At 39.6% G+C, this 21,506-nt stretch overlaps 1 protein-coding gene across 3 annotated transcripts in view; it reads right to left on the reverse strand.

Moving 5' to 3' along the window:
* Positions 1-21,506, reverse strand: part of klar (klarsicht) — a 124,492-nt gene that overhangs the window by 16,697 nt on the left and 86,289 nt on the right. For 2 of the 3 annotated variants that reach the window (XM_017155814.3, XM_070215694.1), the window contains 5 exons: positions 16,886-17,323; positions 6,923-7,228; positions 4,965-5,612; positions 3,207-3,851; positions 1,733-1,915 (listed from right to left, as the gene is read on the reverse strand). In XM_017155814.3, the coding sequence (XP_017011303.3) occupies positions 1,733-1,915; positions 3,207-3,851; positions 4,965-5,612; positions 6,923-7,228; positions 16,886-17,323 (2,220 nt within the window). The remainder of the gene's footprint in view (positions 1-1,732; positions 1,916-3,206; positions 3,852-4,964; positions 5,613-6,922; positions 7,229-16,885; positions 17,324-21,506) is intronic. The other variant, XM_070215693.1, reaches the window with a different exon arrangement.

The following is a 21,506-nucleotide window of genomic DNA, read 5'->3' on the forward strand; positions in this document are numbered from 1 at the left end:
GTGAGCAGATAATTTTCTATTTTATATTACAGTGTTTAATTAACGTTATTTTCCTTAATATATATTTATTATTTAATTGGTAATTTTGATTTATTTATTAAACTCTCTTTGGACTGAAGTGTAATTAAGTTTCAGAGCTTATTTATTTTATGGTAATTATTTCCATTTATAAAAATCATGTGATAAAAACACTTGTCTATCATTTTGTGATAATTTATCAGTGATTAATTTATCGATTCCTGACTTAACGTCACTTTTCTCCTCTTTAAACACGACTAATTTAAATGGTGTCTTTGTCCATCAGCTTGCCAACTTTTTAATTTGCGATTTCATACAAATCATGAGTGTCCAATCGATAAGATATGAAATTCACCGTCCTGTGATCTCTGTGATCTGCGTTTTTCATAAGATTTATTTGTGCTTTGACCGACGTCACCGCTTTTCGTTATCTCTGAAATCGGTTTTGGTTGCGTCGACTTGATATATGGGTTTCCTTTTTTTTGGGGGTTCGGGATCGGGTACAGGTTCGAGATCGGGTTGCGAAAATGCAAAATTTGTCAAAATTAATCAAAGCTGCACAAGATTTCACTCTCAATAAATCAACAAGGCAGTGCGTTTTCGTTAAGGGGGAAACCCGACTGCCCTCGGCTGGAAAATGGCTGTGGAAATTGCGTGCGACAACTGCAAAATGCAAATGGGACTGTGAAAATGCGAAAATGCTCAAACATGTTCATATGCATAGTGACTGAGTGACCACAAGGGGAAAAAGTGAGAGTGTTGAGATGCCAAACACTTTGGCTATTCCGAAAACCCTGAGACGACATTGATAGGCTGCGACAAATGATGGGAGCACCTCGGCGGGAGATCTACCATATATACTCCACACTCCCTTATCCCCGTTGGATTTCCCACACCTCCACACTCCTAAAAAAGAGCTCGCATTACACTTCCATTACGCTCAGCAAGTTGTCAGCTTCGCATGTTTTACCACCGCTTTTACACGCACAAAAAGTGACCACAAAAAATCAGAGTCGGGAGAAATTTGAAACTACGCGCACGCAAACAGCTAAATCAAATCGAGGGAAGAGTAGGGGGTTTTCGATCGCCTTTGGACCACCGACATCGATCGATTTGATAGGCCAACGATCGATGGATGGATCAAACTCATAATCGATCATGTGTAATAGCAGGCAGAGCGGTGAATTGAGGATCAAATGGGAAATAAGTAATCTAGAACAGGCACTAATTTGTGAAAGAAAGCAAGGGGTATCCCGCGGAACTAAAGATCATAACCCAATAAAGAGAAAGTTTTCCGAATTTTCTCATAGATTAATAGGAAGCAAACCTGGTTCTATAAAATATTGAACTTTTTTGGATGAACACAATTTCAAAGAGAATTTATTTCTCAATGTCTGTGAGAGGAAGCCCATAGAAATTTATTTTTAATTTTTATAATGCAGTGTTTTTTCTATAAAAATTAGTTGGCTGACTAAATATCTTTCACTTTATATCTTTTTAATATCTTTCAAGAGTTTTAATAACTCTTAATTCGGTTTATTTATTTTTTTAATATTTCCAACCTGACAGATTAAGTCACAAAAAGTACTGCCAACCCATTAATCATATTTAATCACCTCAACCCAAGAAACGGCACTCTCATGTTAATGTCTCAATCTCATTAGCAGGAAGCATAACTTCCTTCTTCCCATCATATCAATATTTTATGGCTTACCTTGGCTGGCGAAGCAATGCCGATGGATGCCGACATGGTGGCGTTGCTGCTGCTGGCCTGGGATTTCGAGGACTTGGCCGATTTGGCCGGGGATCTTGGTGGCAAGTGGCAACTGGCCACAGTTTCTGCAGGCCACACGCTGATGTTGCAAATGTCCGCGCGGCTGTAGAAACTGTTGTTCATCTGAGAGGAGAGAAAGGAAATAAAGCAATTTAGTAATCAGTATTAATATTAATTATTATATAAAATTGTAAAATTCAATCAAACTTTAATTTAATCCTGGGATTATTTCCTTTTATAAAAAAAACTGTCAAGAAGGCATTGCAACTATTTTTTTTAACCTAAGCTTCATCTATTTTTACCCAGGCTGTCCCTTTCAATTGTTTCGTTCACGTCGGCGGCTGGGCTTCTTTTCATTTGCCTTCAATGAAGAAATAAATCACACGTTTCCCAGTTAATTTCGTACTTTCCCATTTTTGACGTGCTCCGCTCAATTTCCCGACCGACCAACCAACCAACTAGGCGGCGATCGTTTTTCCTGGACCACGACTACCACATCATGCCATGTCGGTAGTCATCGATCGAGGTTTTCAGTTTGGAACGGAACGGCAGGAGTAGTCAGTCGGTGCATGATTCGCTTTCATTAACCCAACTGCTTAATCATCCGCCGAGGTTTTCCATTTATTGAAAACTCTAAGCTAGGCACCCAGACCAAAACCCAAACCCAAACCCATACCCCTACCCAAAACCTGATCCCCTTTGGATTTACGGCAAACAAAACTCTTTTATTGACACAAGTCACAGACATGGCCACTAGACTTGAGCACTTGGCACTTGACTGACTGTGGGAACCTGTCTCGAATAGTCGACGAGGACCGAACTGAAACGAATCGAACTCGATTTCTGCTGCTCCACAAATGGCTGTCCAAGTTGCCCAGTTGCCCAGTGAAGGTTCTCAAAGAGTTGTGTGCAAAAATAAAGCTATAAAGGGATCTTGCATCTCGGTGTGTGCGACTGACTATAGATTTTATTTTCATGTTTGCCTACTTAAGAAAGTGACTTTTATTATTATTTTTACTATTAATAAAAATTAATGGAGTCATGTAGAGAACATTTAAAAGACATATAAGTTTACATTATTTAGAGGGAAGTCTTTTTTCATGATATTTCCTCATTTTAATGAAGGTTTCCTATAAAAGTAGTTTTAGTTGGAATATTTATTTATTTATGATTTCGTCTTATGATTAATCAATTTAATTCTTATTTTTATTTTTATGTTTTTGTTATTTATTTTCATATGTATATAGGCAATTTTTATGGTTTCAAAAATCGATTTCCCTTTTAAAAAATCCCACAAGCTGATCCGTAATTTCACTGTTAATATTTTAGTCCCCCCTTTACAATTTTCTCTCCTTTATAAAACCGAAATCCTTCATATTTATGATAAAACCCATTTAATCTACAGACCACTCACCTGTACAGATTTGCTGGCGTTTCCATTTGCCATATCAGCAGTTGTCTCATCGACGCCCATCTTGATCTTGGCCAGATCCTCGGACGGAGGACGGGCCTCCCCCTCGTTGTTGTTTTGCTGCTGCTGCAGCTCATGTTGCATGTTGCTGTTGCTGTTGCCGCTGCTGTAGCAATTGTTGTTGCTAATGACGTGTCTGCCATCGCTGGCATTGCCATTGATTTGGAACTCCATCTGCATCTGCGAGTGCGAGTGGATCTGCATCTGTAGCTGGGTGACTCGCGAGGTGGCCGAGGTCTCTGTGAGCCTGCCGTTTGAATTGGAGTTGGAATTGGAATTTGAATTTGAGGAGGAGCAGGCACTGCTGCTGTCGTAGTGCAATGTTGCTGCTGCTGCTGTTGCTGTTGCGATTGTTGTGCTGCTGACCAGCGTCTCCTTGTTCTCCTTATCGGAGTCGGAACCACCGGTTGCCGTGGTCGAGGAAATGGCCGTGGACTGGAGACCATCCACAATCGTGGATGTGGCTTCAGTTGATGTTGCAGTTGCTGTTGCTGCTGCTGTGGCAACTTCCAATGTTGCTGCTGCTGTCGCCGTGTAGAGCCAACCTTCGTCGTCGTCATCCGTTGAGGCATCAGCCGATTTCAGTATCTATATACGTGCAGAAAAGCAGCAGCGGATGGCAGATGGAAAAGGGAAGGGAAAACGCAATGGAACATTAAAATCAGTGGTAACAAAATTCACAAAAAGGAAAAGCCAACCGACGACGATGAAGATGAAGTGGTAGAAAATGAAGTTTAATTAGCGTTACTTGCGCAAAATGGCAAATTGTTCGGAGCCGGTGCACTGGCAACTTGCAACTCGCGATGTTGCTGCTGCTGCTGCACATGAGCAACATCTTTGAAACTCCACCGACAACAAAACAACGCCTTCTCTCTGACTTCTCTGACTTTTCCAACTCCTTTGTCTTTGTGCTGGCAATTTATTTCCATTTCGAATGGTGACGACCTCAGCAGTTGTCAAATGTGGGAGGAAGACTGAAGAATTGAGGGGGGAGGAGTGCTGAATTGAAGAATTGAAGGAGGCGGACTAAAGAAGTTGTGGAGAAGTCCACAGCAGACAGACATACAAACAAATTAAGTCTGAATGTTGTCAAGTTCAGAAGAAGGTACAAGATCTTGATCTTTTGTTGTGAAAAGATTCATCGATATCATGAAATATATAAGGTAAGCTATTTTTTTAAATATTTAATATATTTTTAATCTATGATTATTACAAGAAAATCGCTTTTAGCAATGTAACAAACATATTTTCATTAATTTTAGCTAGACCCTTTCTTAGACTTTGCCGTAAAAACAGCTTTTACTTTTGTTTTTCCAATTCTTTTGATCTTTTGAAGTATTTCTTTTGAGTTAAATGATTAATGATCAAGTATCTGATGGTGTTGGGTTAAGTTGATAATGAAGACTACCGAATAATAGAATAGACAAAAGTTAATTAAGAAATTGTTAGGCATGCTAAAATAACTATGAATATTTTTATAAGATATATACGTTAGGTTACAGACATCAAAAATAGCGAGCTATCGATGCATGCTAATTAGTTGGGTAGAAGAGACTCTATGGATCCTAATCCAATGAAGAATCCAACACCGTGGTGACCCCGAGGTGACCCCAACACCTCGACGACGAGTGGAACGAATGCTGCCACCGATGATCTGCTGAGAGAAATCCGAGAGAACCGCCACCAGAGAACGGTACTTACATCGCCACCTCCTCCATTTCTTCGCCGGTGAATCAGGCACGGATCATCCTCGCTCTGGAGATCACTGCCCGCCGCGTTTCCCTGCTCGTTGTCCGTGTCCAAATGCTTGAAGTAGAAGATCGCACAGTTCTTCGACTTGCGATTGGATCGGTTGAACTTGGAGGTGTCATTGTGATGGTGATGATGACGCGTCGTCTTTCGCAGTCCCAGCGGCGACTTGTTCAGCTCGTGACCGAGACTGTGACTGAGTCCGTGACTGGTGTTCCCATGTGAATTGGGTGTGATTACCGCCACGGCTATGTTTTTGTTATGCGCCTTATTGGGCAGCATTTTGTTGCCGATATGATGACGCTGCTGCAGCAACGAACTGCTGCTATTGATATTGCTATTACCGCTCTGCTGTGGCATGATCTCTATGAGATTGAGGACCCTTCGGTTGCTGCTGCTGCCCAACTGCTGCACCTGCTCGAAATCACTGCTCTCCGAATCCGCCTCGAAATCCGTCAAGGTGGCTGAGCCACTGGGATTCGGATGGAGGTGGTGTCTCCACGATCGCTTGGCAATCAGAAAGTCCACCACATCGGTGCCCAGAATCTCGGGATCCTCCTCGTCCTCCTCCTCTAGCTCCTCATCGGCCTCATCGCCGGGCTGGATGCGAGTAGTCAAAAGGGTTTGGAGGTGTTAAGTGGGTGGGTGACACACAAAAAGGGAAGTGGGTCGGGATTTTAAGTCCCATGGGTTTCACACACTCATTAAACACATGCTCTTGCTCTCTTTGCCCTTCGAGTAGTGCCAACTAGGTTTTGGTGTGGGTTTTTTCTTTGGGATAATGGATGTGCTTGTGACTGGCCAAAAAATATAATTTTGATAGGGATTGTTTTGTAATCCTAGCTCCCGAATTTCAATAAAATAATTATCAGGGTCAAAAAACCGAAAATTAAAAGATTTTTTGATAAAAGATTTTCTGGATAGATATTTAGATTAGTTTCCTTTATAATTAGTTTTTTTCTGCCTAATTGAGTTCTGTTAACTAGACTTTTCCAATTAAAAAATTCTAGAACTTCTAAATATTTATACCCGTTACTCGTAGAGTAAAAGGGTATACTAGATTCGTGCAAAAGTATGTAACAGGTAGAAGGAAGCGTTTCCGACCCTATAAACTATATATATTCTTGATCAGGATCACTAGCCGAGTCGATCTAGCCATGTCCGTCTGTCCGTCTGTCTGTCCGTCTGTCTGTCTGTATGAACGCTGAGATCTCGGAGACTATAAAAGCTAGAAGATTGACATTTTGCATGCAGATTAGAGGAGTTCCTACGCAGCGCAAGTTTGTTTCAAAAGGGTGCCACGCCCCCTCTAACGCCCACAATAGCTTATATACGATTTTAAAAATTTCAATATTTCGGAAAAGTAAAAAAGCAGTTTTATGGTGTTTATCAATACCTATCGAAATGTAGAAACAATTTTTTAAATCGGACCATTCGTTAAAAAGTTACGGCGGATTAGTTGAGTAACGGGTATCTGATAGTCGGGGCACCCGACTATAGCGTTCTCTCTTGTTTTTTCTTTAAATTTTCCCCTTTACTGTTCCTTTTTTTTTGATGATGCCCAAAAATATCATCGTGTACCCTCGTCTGCCAGATCATTTGCTAAGTATTCTGTTTTTCCTTTTATGGTCTCGCGGTTCTGGGATAACGTTTTTCGTTCTTATTTTGGGTTATGTTCATTTCGGGTTCTTTTCGGTTCTTTTTGGTTAGCTTGAGCTGGGGGTTAGGATAGGTCAGGTTAGGCGGCTCAGAAAGTTGACAATACTGTGTGGGAGGCAAGGGGCATGCAACTAAACTAACAACACAACAAAACGACAAGTCAAACAAACAGTAACTACATACAGGATATGCAAATCATTCAGACGAAACGGGGGATGGGATCATCTAGCATCCTCCATGAGATGACTTACCTTTTGAGGTGCAAGACAATCGCGTGGCTGATCCGCTGACAGAGAAGACTCCGCTTGGGAAGCTGGGATTTGCTGGGACGGCGAATGGGATTGCGAATGGGACTCCACAATCTGGGTGGCTGCAATCTGGCAGCGCTGGAGGATCAGTTCCGCGGGGGTGGCGGCGGACGACTTGGCCGACTCGCTGTTCTCCAAATCCAGATCCGAGTTGACCTCGTTCAGATCGTCCTCGGTGGCTTCGCCCTCGTAGCCAAAGGAGTCGTCTTCGGTGTCCTCCTCTTCGTCCTCGTCGTCATCCAAACCATTCTGCAAGAAACGGGAGAAATAAATCTTAGATTAGTTTGGGGTTTCAATAAAGTTGTGAATATGTGAGCGCAACACTTTTTAATTGGACAACTCTCGTGTGATCTTGATCTTTTATCCATGGCTACTGGTTAGCTAAGAAAAATTCCAGTCCACTCCAGTCTCCTTTTTCATTATTTGCTCTTCCTGTTTCCATCACGTAACACTCTTCCTCTTTTCTCTCATATGCTGGCTAAAATTATAATTGCTTTCAATTGTCGACACACGAAGCTCTCGCATCGGAGATCAGCGGGTGGACACAGACTTCGGACGGCGGACATCGGACAACAGACAACAGACATCAGACAGTCGAGCAAACAGACAAATGGACAGAAAAGCCGAGACAGTGAGACAAACTGGCAAACACTTGGCCAGACAGATGTCAGATAAGCCAAGAGGCGAGAAAAGCGTTGCTATATAATATACCCTCTCCGAATTTAAGATTTCACAGGGGTCTCCCAAACTAGAAATGTTTAATATCATTATCATACCAAAAATCATGTCATTATTTAATTAATTAAAATATAATATTTTTTGAAATATTACGAACTAATTTCGATCTTCGGTTTTTTATCCTAACTTAAGGTATACATAGCTATAAAATATATTCAATGCTGACAATACAATAACTAGAACTTTTTAGAATTATAAACCGAATCCATTTTTAATAATACTACGTGTAATAAAATCTTCGGACTTTACTTGTATTTGTAAAATCCTAAATAATACGATCCTAAAAATTGTTTTGATATTTTATATTTTTATCCATAAATAGTTTATAATAAGAATTCCTCACACCTTAAAACAAATTCCCTTTTCAATAATAAGAGTAATCAAGTCTTCGACTTTTCAAAGTTTTTCCTCCACATTTTCCTTTTCTTTTTTCATGTACACGCCCACACACAAGTGAGAGGCGGCGGCAGGCGGTGAGCAGGCGTTTGAAAAGGCCTTGATGGCATTTCAAAAATGTTTCGCTTTTTACCAGAACTGTTAGAGAAAAGATGCCCCTTGGCACAACCTCGAGTGACCTTGGTCTATCCGCAAGTGCTCCCCTTTCCCTTCTCCTCGCTGCTCTGAATTACACACATGTAGAAAATGTAGTCTTAACACTCCATAAAAATTAAAATAAAAAACTAACGAAATTCCACAATTAACCCAAGAGACCTCACCCCTGACGATCAGCAATCAGCTGTGGAATGGCTTTTACGACCATCAGATGTTTTAGCTTGGCAATTTAGTATGTTCGCCTTTTCGGATTTGCGTAATTTCGTTGTTTCTGAACACTAAAAACTAAAATCCCGTGGAGGCCGCCCGAAGGTCGCTCTGAACATCCGAAGAAGCTTGTTCTCCGCGGAATCCAAAGATCCAGCAGATTATGTGGCTAATTGTCCAGATGATTTATGGCCCGGGAATTGCTTATACACCTCTTATATGGCGCCATTTGATTGTTTTTGTTTATGGTAAACAGTACTGGAGATTTCGAACAACAAAGAGGTGAAATGTGTAAATGGACCAGGCCATCCAAAAGTGTTGTAAATAAATAGGGAAGCAAAAGAGGGCCAGACAAGCCATCAAAAGTGATGGTGGTGGGTAAACAAAGTAGTTCATGGCGAATCTTTGGAATACCCCTCTTCTATCAGATGAATTTTTTTTATCTTGAATATTTATAACTGGACGATCAAAGAATTTGTTTATTAGCCACGAATTAATTTGTATCTCCCCATATCAGTTTCATCTCGATCAAGGGGAAAACAGTTTTTACTGATCCATCAACAAATTATTTATTTCCCTGTTTAATCCGAGATCTCTGATAAGTTTTCACTTTTCTGTGATCTGGTTTCTAAGCTTTCACCAAATTAGCATAACACCCGCATTTCGTGATGCAACCTTTTCCATATCTCCCTTGCTTCATGCTTTCAACTAATATATTTATCCAATCTCTTAAGCCAATGAAAAACAAATTAGGCGGAAAAACTCCGTTTACTAAACGGTACAAGTTGAGTAGCCAGAAAATCCAAGAAATCCCTAAGAAATCTGGTTAAAGAACCTCAGACTACCCACAGTGTTGAATGGTATACACACATATTTATGTTCTTATTATGCAAAAGTCGGGAAAAATAAAGAAAAGGAAGGAGGGAAGAGAAGATTACAGAACCTAGACAACCATCAAGATTTGGGCACGCCTTCCACTTTCATTTAGCTGGAAATTAAGTTCATCTTGACGCACTTCAGCAGAACTCTTATTTTAAAGAGGAAGGAAAAAAAGAAATATGGGGAGAACGTGTCGTGCCAGTCGCTTAGCACCTCGTTTACACCCAGCTCATGATCTTCTCCAGGAAAATCCCCTCGGGTTCCCATTCCCATTTCGATTCAGATCTCAACACGCAATTTCTGGTCATGTCACAATTTTCGTTGTCACTTCAGCGACTGGCTATAAACTAGAGCGATAAACATCTATATCTCTAACATATCTCTACCAAAGTGTGGGAAATTCTCCTGCCCAAACAATTGCTACTGTCTTTCTGTGCATTTCATTTGAAATTATGAATTTCTCACACGGCAGCGATTAATTATCGTTAAACGCCGGCATATCGTCAATATCTGGTTATTGGATAGCAGAGGGTATTTATTATAGAGGGGCTATATATGTCTGTACCAGTCTTCATTAGCATGTGCTTGTATGACTGTAATTATCGTGCAATAAAAACGTGAGTTGCATTCGTCAGTCTTTGATATTTATTTTCTATTTATGCCGGACTTTTCGTCAGAGATATCAAATGCAAAGAGCTGAGTTTATGAGGTTGCTTGGGGAGTTGGTTGATCGATGGGTTTGGTTTGGTTGGGAAAACGGAGAATAAAAGTGTATTTGAGCCATCAAGTTTATGGAGAGAAGATTACGTGAATGGTTTCATTTATTACACATGGAATTTGAAGGCCCATTAAGCAATCTATCAAGCATTTATAACCTTAAAGAAAAACTGTCCAATAAAAATTTAAATATTGAGACTCTTAATTTGAGAGTTTTAAGTGTGCAAAATAATAGTTTTTTCTGTTAATAAATAATTTAATATTAATGTTTAAAAACATCCTCTCATTTCGCTCCTTTACTTTTAGGTGAAAGTTAAAAATATTTATAATAATTAATTTGTGTATCCATTCAATTATATCACCTTTTATAAGATTAGTTATCTAAAAAAATATTTTTTAGCCTTTTTGTTTTAATACATAACTCCACCACTTGTCCCCCTCTAAATTTCTGTAAACTGAGCGAAATTTCGCAACAATTACTCAATTCGGCACAAAACATTCAATGAATTTTAATCCAGCGGTGACAACGGCGACAACAGCAACATTGCCGGTACAGCAGCAACTTTAACTCCAACGCGACTCTGCGAGGGGAAAAACTCTCCAATGGCGCGACAAAATTGCAGACACAAAAACACCAACAAAAACAATAACATCGGCTGCAGCAACAACAACATCGCAGCGTTGACAGCCCGCACAGACTAACAGACAACAACAATTGGCAAGCGAGCAACATGAAAACTTCCAAGTCATATGGAAAACGGGCAACCACCCCCTTTTCCTCCCCCTCGCCATGCACCACCCCCTCAAACAACAACAACAACAACCCACAGCAGCGACAATATTATTACTTTCATTGTTGTTGCTGTTTGCTGGTGTTGTTGCTGGTGGCGTACGGCAAACATTTCCTGGTACAGCAGCAGCAACTTGGACGTCTACAATTTAGCTCAACTATTACAAATCGCATTAGATGCTAAATTTAGCAAAGCACAGGAAAAATGCAAGCATTCAAGTCGCTTCGCTGCATTGGTCGGAGCAGCAACAGCAACATCAGCAGCAGCAACAGCAACTAATGTTGCTGGCGTGCCGTGCAACGTGCAACTTCGACAGGCCGTCGGCCATAGTTTGCATATTTTCACTTCAGACCCCCCTGCCAATTCTCGTTCTCGGTGTCTGACCCTAATCTGCCGACAGTGCAACATGTTGCCGCCACAGAACTTCGGGGGCTCTACATATATAGTATAGTATAGTATAGGTATAGTTTGGACCGATTTAAACGTGGGTGTTGCCCACGCCAGATGGCCCACGCAGAAAGATGCTAATGCCCGATTCCTGGCCACGCAATTGCTCATAATTTGCAGGTTGCTGGCGGGTTAGCAAAGGAGTTGGAGTTGCGGGAGAATTACAGACGAAAAAATACTTCATTTTACTATAAATGATATAAATGATATTAAAATCAATTTTATATTCAAAGGTAATATAATGCAAATATTTACATAAAATAATGTAAACTTGATATTAAAAATTGTACTTTTTGTCAAAAATTGTTGAGAACGAGTTGATACTTACATTGTTTACAATAATGTTAAATTGATATTCAAAAAAGTCAGTTTCGAAATTAAAACTATTTTGGATTTTATTGTTTTGATATTATTTATTAGTTATTTTTATCTTTTAAATTTTGATAATAATATCCAAAACAAGTTATAGGGCAAAATACATTTTGTTGTTCATTCCATACCGACATAATTTTGTTACTTTTAATTTACGGTGTAGGGAAATATTTAAAGGTGTTGCTTGGCAAAATGAAAATGAAATATTGACAATTGAAGGCGAATTTGATTCGATGCACAGGCAAAGTCGAAGAAAACAAAGGCAGGCAAACAAAAGTCGCGAGTTGACATTTGGCAAATGTCAATTTGAGTAAGGTTGCTGGCAGCACAATAAATCGCATTTGAAGATGTCGCAGTTGCAGTTGCTGTTGTTGCTGTTGCGCCACACGACACCGCAGCAACATGTTAACTGCTGCTGCTCTCGTTTTGTTTGCATTTCGCATTTGGATTTGGATTTGGGCAACAGAAACCTAAAAACTCACTCTATCGATTCCCGATTTTCCCCGACTTTTCTTTACTTTCCCAGCTCCCCAGATCAGATCGTTCGATCGATATGGGAATGTGGCCCGTTTAACCAACAGCTGCTGGCAATTTGCTTTTGTTGATCGTTTATTGTTGTTATTCTGGCTTTTCTTTATGGCTTTCCCTGGCGATCATAAATCAATGGCCCAGAAAGCCTCAGAAAGCCAATGTGTGCGATGATCACAGATCGAATCAGATCACAAAACACCAATCTTATCCGTGATAATACTACGATACTCTTAAGTCTCAGACTGGCATAAAATAATGAACCATTTAAGTGGCTTCGGTTTCGATCATTAGAAAGAGGGGGTAATTGAAAAAAACTGGGAGGCAAAAACTCGAGGAAACCCCGAGGAATATTAAGCCAGCCAATCTGTCATTATCTTGGCCAGAAACTAGAGCAGCTAACGGTTTTTGCCTAGTGTGTTGTGTATTATAAAACCATTTCGGAGCCACCCAATTTTTTTTATGTATGTTGCGGTTGCACAGAGTTTTTTCTCCTTACATGTGGCCAAGTTTTTGTGTTTAGTTTTTGCTATTTTTCTAATAGCCTCAGATAAAAAATAAACTATAAACTTCCGCATTTAATCGTAAATTGTGGGTGTGCCTCTTGTTTCCCCCCGATTTTACATAATTATTGTGATTTAATTTGTGCTGCTTTCCGGGACACACCAACCAGCAATATGCAACCTGCAACTAGCAACTTGCAACATGTGTAAGCAATCAACATGCATAAATTGCAGTTCCGATTCGGTTCCGACGTGACTGCCAAGCAAAATGGTTAACCACTCCCCTTCCATCCACCTCCAATTGTCAATTATTATGCGATTTGCATTCACTCATTTTAAAGCCTCGTTTTGTGGTTCACAAAAAGAGATGGAGAAAAAAATCGAAAATTTGCATATTTCTTGTATTTTTTGGGTGTGGACTTGTGGACGACTGGTAGCTGGTAGTTTGAGGATTGATTTATGTCGGTATTTGATTGATGTCTGCTGGTTAGCAAAGCCAAAGCCACTTTGTTGCTGTTGCACTGATGATGGGGCCAATTAAATTCATAAATATATTGATGGACGCTAATTGGTACATGGAAATGGGTGGCCAATTAGTGATATTAGAAAAATGATGACAGCTTCAAGGCTTCCAGAAAAATGATAACTTGATTTCCTAGCATATTCTTCTCCTTCAACTCCCTCACTATAATAAATTCCAAGATCATTTCCCTTTCAAACCAACAGATGTTTCCCAGCCTGCAGTTCAACCTTCAACCCGTTCGAAAAAAAAAACTTCAGCCAAAGGTCTTGTGGTCTCTGTCTGCTAAACAAACACACAGTTTCCCAAGAATAAACAACATAATCCCAGAGAGAAAAAAAGAGGAGGTTCAGGCGAGATATAATAACAATAATAACAACAATAATGGGGCATAATTCAATGCAATTCAACTGCATTTGTTTATCGAACATGTTTTGCCGGAGAATAAGTGTGGGAAACAAAGAGAAGAGGTAGAAAAGCGATGCAACAAAGGAAAACATAAAATTAGTTGGGCAAAAAAAAAAGTACCAGAGTTTTAAGTACACTTTCAGCTGGGAATAAAGACCTCTATATATTGTAACTATATGGATAAGTAGATATATAAAATACAAAATCATCTACAGGTTTCTCATCATTAATAAGTTAAATATCATAGGGTATTTGAAAAATCGTTCAAAACAAGCCATCCTTCTGGCCATTTTGTTTTTATATTTTCCAAAGTTCAGGCACGTCGTAAATTTGATTTGGTTTATTTCCATTTGCCCTGCTGCTCTGTTCATTTCGGTCACTTTCATTTGTTTCGGTTCGGTGCTGATTTTCGAGCTGATTCCGAAGTTTACCGTCTTACCGCCGTTGACTTCTCTGAACTCTGCAGTTGAGGGCGCATAAATTTCACTTTTACTTTTTGCAGTTTTTTGATTTTTATACTGCTTTAGATATAAATACATTTCTTTATGGCAGCTACTTAAAGTTTAACCTCAGCTGATGAAGAAGCGGGAAAATTGGCTTAGTCGAGCCGAGAGTTTATTACGACATTTGGTAAAAAAATTCGGGGCACCGAGAGAAATTACTGTGATTGGTGATCAGATCATGGTTTGAGCCACTTTAGGAATATAATTAATGAAAAGAAAATTATAATAAAATAATTCCCAAAAAAATTCACACGGGTCTTGAAATTACTGTATGTAAATGTTCAGTGGATTCTATTTTCATCTTTGAATTATTTCCGAATTTCGTTTTTTTGTTTTAGATTAATCCGTCCAACCGTTTTTCCTGCCGCTTCAACTTGCCGTTTTTTAAAACTCCCATTTTATTAAATTAGATTTCATTTAGATTTGAAAGTCATATTTCCCTTACTTAGACCCACTTTTCTCACAGTGCAAACACTTGTGACATTTCCGTCTGTCCCTGGTTCAGTTTTAGTTTTCACAGCAGCCGCCTTTCGTTTGAAGTCTTGGCATGCCTTGAATGGCCCGGCCCGGCTAATCTCCTTTTGGCCAGAAATTGAATGCATGGCAAATGTAGAGCAGCGAATTCCCCCCGCGGGCAACGGGCCACCCGAGCTAAATGTGGCCAGGAAAGTGTTGAAAATTGCCAACTGGATCGGCCCACATAGAGATTGGTCACGGGACGGATCGGATCCCCAAGGGGGATGCAAATTATTGCATCAGCTAGTCAGTGGAAAATGAAATTGTTTCTGCAACAACGAGGAGGAAAATCTAAAGAGGAGGAGGAGGAGGAGTACGGAAGGGGTGGATAAAAGCCCGCCCGAGGTGCAATCAAATGAAGCGGTTCACAAAGCAGCAGAAAAAAAGGTTAACTGCCCCACAGCCGGAGGTCTGATGATAGGTGCGGGAAGAAAGCCTCCTAGAAGACTCGATCTATGGGTCAGAAGACGCCTCTTCCAGTGCGTGTCTTGAATGAATTATTTACCTAGTAAGCTCGGGCTCAGAGGCACGAGGCCAGAGCATTTTGCGCTTCCTACTCCGCAAATTACCCACAATTAAGACGGGGTGCATGAAAAACGCTTTCCAATTACCCAAGACAAAACGAGAGGGGCAGAGAACTTTAACCAGGAAACGTTTAGAGCTCCAAGGAGGATCCAGATTCAACCCATCCATCTATCCACACACCAGTTGGTGGGATGAAACTGGGTCAGCGTGTCTATAAGGCGAAATTGACTTTCACTGGATCTAAACACGAAACGGATGCCACAAGAGGAACAGAATAGATTGGTGAATTATTATCATAGGGGAAAGGGGAAAGGAAGTGCGGATTAGTTGGGAGATCTGAATAGAAAATCATAGTTTTTAGTTTGTGATAAAAATAAAAAACCTATCAATTTTGTAAGAGAAGTCATTATAATAAAAACCTTTTCTAAATCTGAAGATTATAATAATCTGAAGGTCATAATATTTTCTCTAATGAAAATTTACTACACCCAGAAAAAAAGTACGTAAAATGTAAAAAAAATGGGCTAGAATTTAGAATAGATTCTTTAAATCATATATTGTTTTAATCTTAGGAAATTTTGTTAACAACCTGATATATATTTTTTTAGTTTTTATAAATATTATTGAACAGTATCCTATGCTTTCAACCAAATAACTTTTACTGGAACATTCTTCACTTTCAGTTCCGTCATCTTCCCATCAAACAGGAACCAAGCAGACACACCTTGCTATACCAAAAACCCCCGTGCATCACCACACCACCTAGGCGAAACTCTTTCATCTTTCTCCCAAGTTCGTCTACTCACTATTCAATTACATTGCTCTGCACTTGAGCGCTTTCCCAATACATTTTTTGTCGCATTGCCGGCATTTTCACTAAATGAATTAATTAAATCACTCGCAACCGAGTTATACAAAAACGTAATTAGAAATTTCCACAATTGGCAATGCTATGAGGCGATGAACGGCGGACGTGCAGGGAAAGCGGCGCCAAATGCATTTTCTTTCTTTCCAAGAATCCCTGGCATCTCGAATGCTTTTCCCTTGCTGGCTGGGAGTTTTCTTTCTTTCTTTTTTATGGCCATCCAACCAGCAGATAATCCAAAGTGACAAAAGTCGAAGACACTCGCCAAGGGCAACGCTTTGCAGAGGTTATTTTCGGAAAATCCCTAATCGATTCAAGTTCATGTTGATGAGCCATAAATTAGAGTGATTTATAGAAGGTATATATGTATGTTGAGTGGTTTTTGGTACAAACTAAAGTAATTCGTAGGAGATGTACAAAATGAAATTTCTTGGAAATTAAATTAAGTAAATATATCATTATAATATTTATGCTAAATATATTTAACTCCATTTTCTAAATATATATATTTTGTAAATATATATATATTTATTTCCATTAAATTAACTTCCTTAAGTATATTCATCCGATATAAACCCAATAATCTCAGAATAGACTGAAGGCCATTTCCACTAGCAATTTATTTTTGGAAAATCTCCCATTGATTAAAGTTTACATGGATAAGCTCTTAATTAGTGTGATATATGTTGAATAATCATAGGTCCCCAGTATTTGAGATTTATCCTAAATATATATTTTAATGATCTTGTCTATATATTTTAGAAATATATTTTTCGAAAATTCCTAATGTTATTAATGTTTTTGCTACATAGTTTAAAAATGTTCAGTAACTTACCGCTGTGGAGCTGCGTTTTCTAAGTAGATTATCCAGACACAATTGAAGTTCGAAGGCCTTTAGATACAACAGATGATAGCGATCCCTTAGTCGCTCCAAGTTTCCCTCCCCCTTCTTCGATGGGTGGGTTTGTGTTGGTTGTTGTTGGTTGCTAGTTGCTGGTGGTTGTTGGTGGGTGGGGGCAGCTGGCGTGGTTCCTATGGGTGTGGTCACCGGATCGGAGGAGGCGAAACCACTGCTCAGGCTGCTCGACTTTGTGGCCGAGTCGCTGGTTGACTCACTGGAGCAGTTGCTGGTCAATGAGGCGGGTTGCTGACTCGACAGTTGCTGCTGTTGCTGCTGCAACTGCAATTGTTGCTGCTGTTGCTGCTCCTTTTCGGCTGCTCGAATGCAAGAGCTCACCACTCGAGCGTGTGATACAATTTCATGGTACAACACCTGGAATCAAAAAGAGAGCGCACAAACAAAAAGGGAAATTAAAAAGGTGTCCGAGTTGTTGGGTTCAACTTATGTGGCTACCATGACGTATACTTGATATGCCCCAGGCTGCGCTAATTGATTAGGCAAACAAGGCGGCAAAGGAAAGGAAAGGGATTTTGGGGTGAGAAAAAGAGAGAAAGGCTTGGCTTGCCGCAAAGGATATGGTTACAAAGTCTCGCAAAACCACATTAAAGTCATGTGAGAGTTATGCGTTTTCATATAATATCACTCTGCTTGGTTAAGTAAATATTTCATATTTTTCAAAACTATTAGTTTTTCAGGGATATTACATATTTTAATAATAATAAATCAATAAGGATTGTAGTAATTTGTAAAGTAACTGCATTTAATTTAAAAAATCAGCTTTCTTTAACCCATTTAACTGCGTTTTCGTATCCCAACCAATCTTAAATCCAAGATATTTTGCCCACCCCCTTGGAAAATTTTTCCAATTCCTGCAACAGCTTTTGCCGCCCATCTGCAGCGATATGGCATCGCTCATTTGTCATTTTAACAGCTGCCGGGCCTTGGCTTTTTATCCCCATATCCCATTCAACCCCAACGGCATCTTTATCCACCTCCTCCAAGCAAAGGTCATGGATGGAAAAGTCCCACGCATTGCATAAGCTCCGCTGCCATTGTTCCATGATTAATCACACAGAAGAGGGAAAAGAGGATTTTTCTTTCGTTACAGAGCGATATTCAATTTATCAAACATCAAAAAAATAATTACAAGACAATTGACGCCAAGGGGTCAAACAAAAAAAACAGGGGGAAAGGTGGGCGTGACACCCAGTGACACCCACACATGAGAGATCCCCAGGAAAAGCTGAGGAAAATCTACAGGCAGCCAGGGAAACTCCCAAGCGGGCTTCCACAATCTGGACATTGATCTCCATACAAACAGTTTAACCCCCATGAACTCTTGCATCACCGTCGTCCCGCCGACAAAATATGAAAAATCAACAAAAGGTGCAACAAAGTTGAAATTAGAAATCGATAAGTAAGGGGGAGACTTTTAGAGACAACCTTTTCACCCCAAAGTGTTCGAGCCATGGACATTTATTTATGGCCCCGGACACATCCTTACTCAACTCGAAGCCCAAAGCCGCGAGAAAAACCCAATGCAAACATAAATTTTAATTTTCACCTGTTTGAGATCTTCATTTGTTGCCGTGGCCTCCCTTTCGACACTGGCAAATTGAAATGTCACTGAGATTGGGTCTCACTTCAAACAGAAAATGGCAAATTTATGAAAATGATTTCCTTGGACAGCTCTTGATTTACCTTGGGTAATGGCCAAATTGACACTCAAAGGCAGCTGCCAAAAAAAAAATAAAATAAACCCCCGGCAAAGTCACCTTTTGCTCCAAACTCCACTCTGCCATTTTCAGTTTGAAGAATGATCCGAGAAAGCGACGCCGCCGCGAGAAAGATTTATGGGGAAGCCTTACCAAGTCCTCCAAAGACCCCCGAATCCCCTCTTGAAAACTGGGAAAGTTTTGACAGGCTGCCTGGGATTTTTCTCCTTTTTTCGGTGGGTTACTTTTACTACCATCAAATGTTTTTGAGCAGTAAATTTAATTATATTGCGTGGAATTTAAAAAATGTAAGTACAGGCTGTCAAGGAATTTTAACTATAATATTTGCAGTTTATATTTTTCCCACTTTTTAGTTTTTTTTTTTTTAAATTTCCTTTCGATTGTTTTTTTTAATGTTTTTAAACAAGGCTTATTATTTTGGCAATTTAGCAAGCAATTTTCTGCATCAAATTGTTTTGCATTATGATTTTATCATTAAAGCTAATTATAAGACAGCAGAAACAAAAGAATTCTTTTCCAGAGGCTTGGCCTGCTTGGTTAGGTAAATAGATAAATGAACCTCTAAGCAACTTAACCAAAGTCGAGTCATCGAATCGAAGAAGAAGAAGAAGAGGGCCGCCTGTGGCAAAGAACAAACTTTGGAAATAGATGGGGAGAAGTAAGACCTCATCGTAGGAGGATTGGGTCTTAAGACAAAAGACCGAAGACCGAAGAGGAGTCAGTCTCCGAGGAGAGGCAGGTGGTGTGGGCTGCTTATTTGCGATACTTGAGGCTCATTACCAGAATTGAAGACCAGAGACCGGAGAACCCAACCCTAGTAACCAACCAGCCAAAAGCCACAACATTGTATGTCTTTTTTGGAGGAACGCCTTTCTCTTTGTTTTCGGTCTCTCGGCTACACAACCGAAACCAAAACTAAAACCAAAACGATCCGGGCCCCCAAAAAGCTGAGGTGAACCACTCCCAATCTTGGCACGACTCTGAGCTGGGGTCTCTAAGCAGTGCTTCATAATGCATTTACCGACGCCACCCACCCACTTGAGGAAATATGAGAATTTAGAATGCAGAACTTTATGCAAAATTCGTGACTAATCTGCGCTGCCTGAACTTGAGGAGCAGCCGTTCTGTTCTTTTTCTTTTTTTATTATTATTATTTTCTGGGCTTGAATCTCTCGACTCTTGACTCTCGAGAGGTCTCAAGATTATTGGCAAGCGTAGGAAATAATAAAAGAAATCAAGGAAAACAAATTGAAGTCAGTGCAAAGTTCTCTAGATTGAAATCTGATGCAGAAAGGAAAAAAACGAAGCCAGCACGAGCGAATGGCAAGAAAAGTGAATGTGTTGGCTTACAGTGGTGTGAAAGTGTTGGAAAAAAAATCCTCAATTTTAGAGCATGAGTTGGCAGAAATTATAGAAATGATTGAGGAGCTTTAGTTGAGTTCCTAGAAATGAAGACGAGCCCAAACGTGGTATACCAATTATTTTAATATCAAACCTGGGTATTATTAAATTTAAAAATATTATTAAAACTTTATCATGATTTATTGTGATATCTAAAAATAAATACTATGCATTCTTGAAAGCACTCAATATTTCATTTATTCTAAAGCTTTTCCCCTTGACTTTTTATCTGGTAAATATTTCCAATTTTTCTCTACTTAGTCATAAAAATTGCAACACATTTTTAGGCACTTTAGGAATTTTCACACTGTCTTCCAAAAGTCTGCCTGCCAAATTAAATGAAATTTTTCCTGCGTTTTTTTTTCTACGTTTTTCTTTGCCATGTTTATTCATGCGAAATGTTCATCGCCCCTCGGAATCGGTCAAAATAAGTTCCTCTAATGCGTTGGCTATTTTTATTTTTACCAGCCGCACAAACTCAATAGAAACTGTGTGCTGGGCACGTCGCGTATCTATATCTCTATATCTTGGATGTCTGCGAGACCGAGGTTCGTTGACTCAGAGAATCTGTTGTGGTTGTTGTTGTTGTTGTATCTGCTGTAATTCGGCGTGGTTGAGAATGACCAAAGAATTGAGCAATCGGCTTTGGCTATATGTACAATAAAAAAAAGAAAAAAAGCAACAATGGCCCACCAGATCGTACATTCATTATCGGAAATGTCAGTGCGTGACCTCGACCGCGTTTTTAGAATTTTACAATTTTAGGTTTTCACATTTTATTCGGTCGCAGGCAACGCCTTCAGATATTGTCTGATTCGCCAGGGGTTGATTATGAATAGAATTTTACAGAATTGTTTAAAATTAACAAAAGACATTAATAAATGTCGGCAGCAGTGGCGATTAAAAGGCTTGAAAGTCTCGCCCAAAACGTGGGTAGGTCCAATGCCCAAGAATTATATGCTTAATCAATGGTGTTTTATATATTTTAAAAAATGGTGACTGTGGAGAACTAACATCTTATCAAAAGTACCTCGACTATTGGCTATCCGTCAGTCAGTGAGTGTGTTGCTAGCGAGTAACGGATGTTAAAAAAGTATTTTTTAATGGATTTTATAAAGAGTAACTGTTAGCATTTCTTACTGCAAAAAAGGGCAATAAATAATAGTTTCGTGTTCTGCGAAAAATCATCATTAAGCATTAACAGCTGCCTCGCCTAAAAAGACTTTTTTAAAACGCTATCAAATCGACATAAATCTCTTCCCAGAAGGAATCAAATTTATAGCCAATTTTTGTTAAGCAGGAAGCCGACAGCAACCCAAATTCCGCCCAGAAATGTCTTATAGAGAACATTTCCAAGATGTCACATAAATTGGGAACGCACGAACAAAAAATAAATTGTTGTTTTCTATTTCGTTGCC

This window comes from Drosophila takahashii, chromosome 3L (assembly GCF_030179915.1).
Source record: "Drosophila takahashii strain IR98-3 E-12201 chromosome 3L, DtakHiC1v2, whole genome shotgun sequence".
NCBI lineage: Eukaryota > Metazoa > Arthropoda > Insecta > Diptera > Drosophilidae > Drosophila > Drosophila takahashii.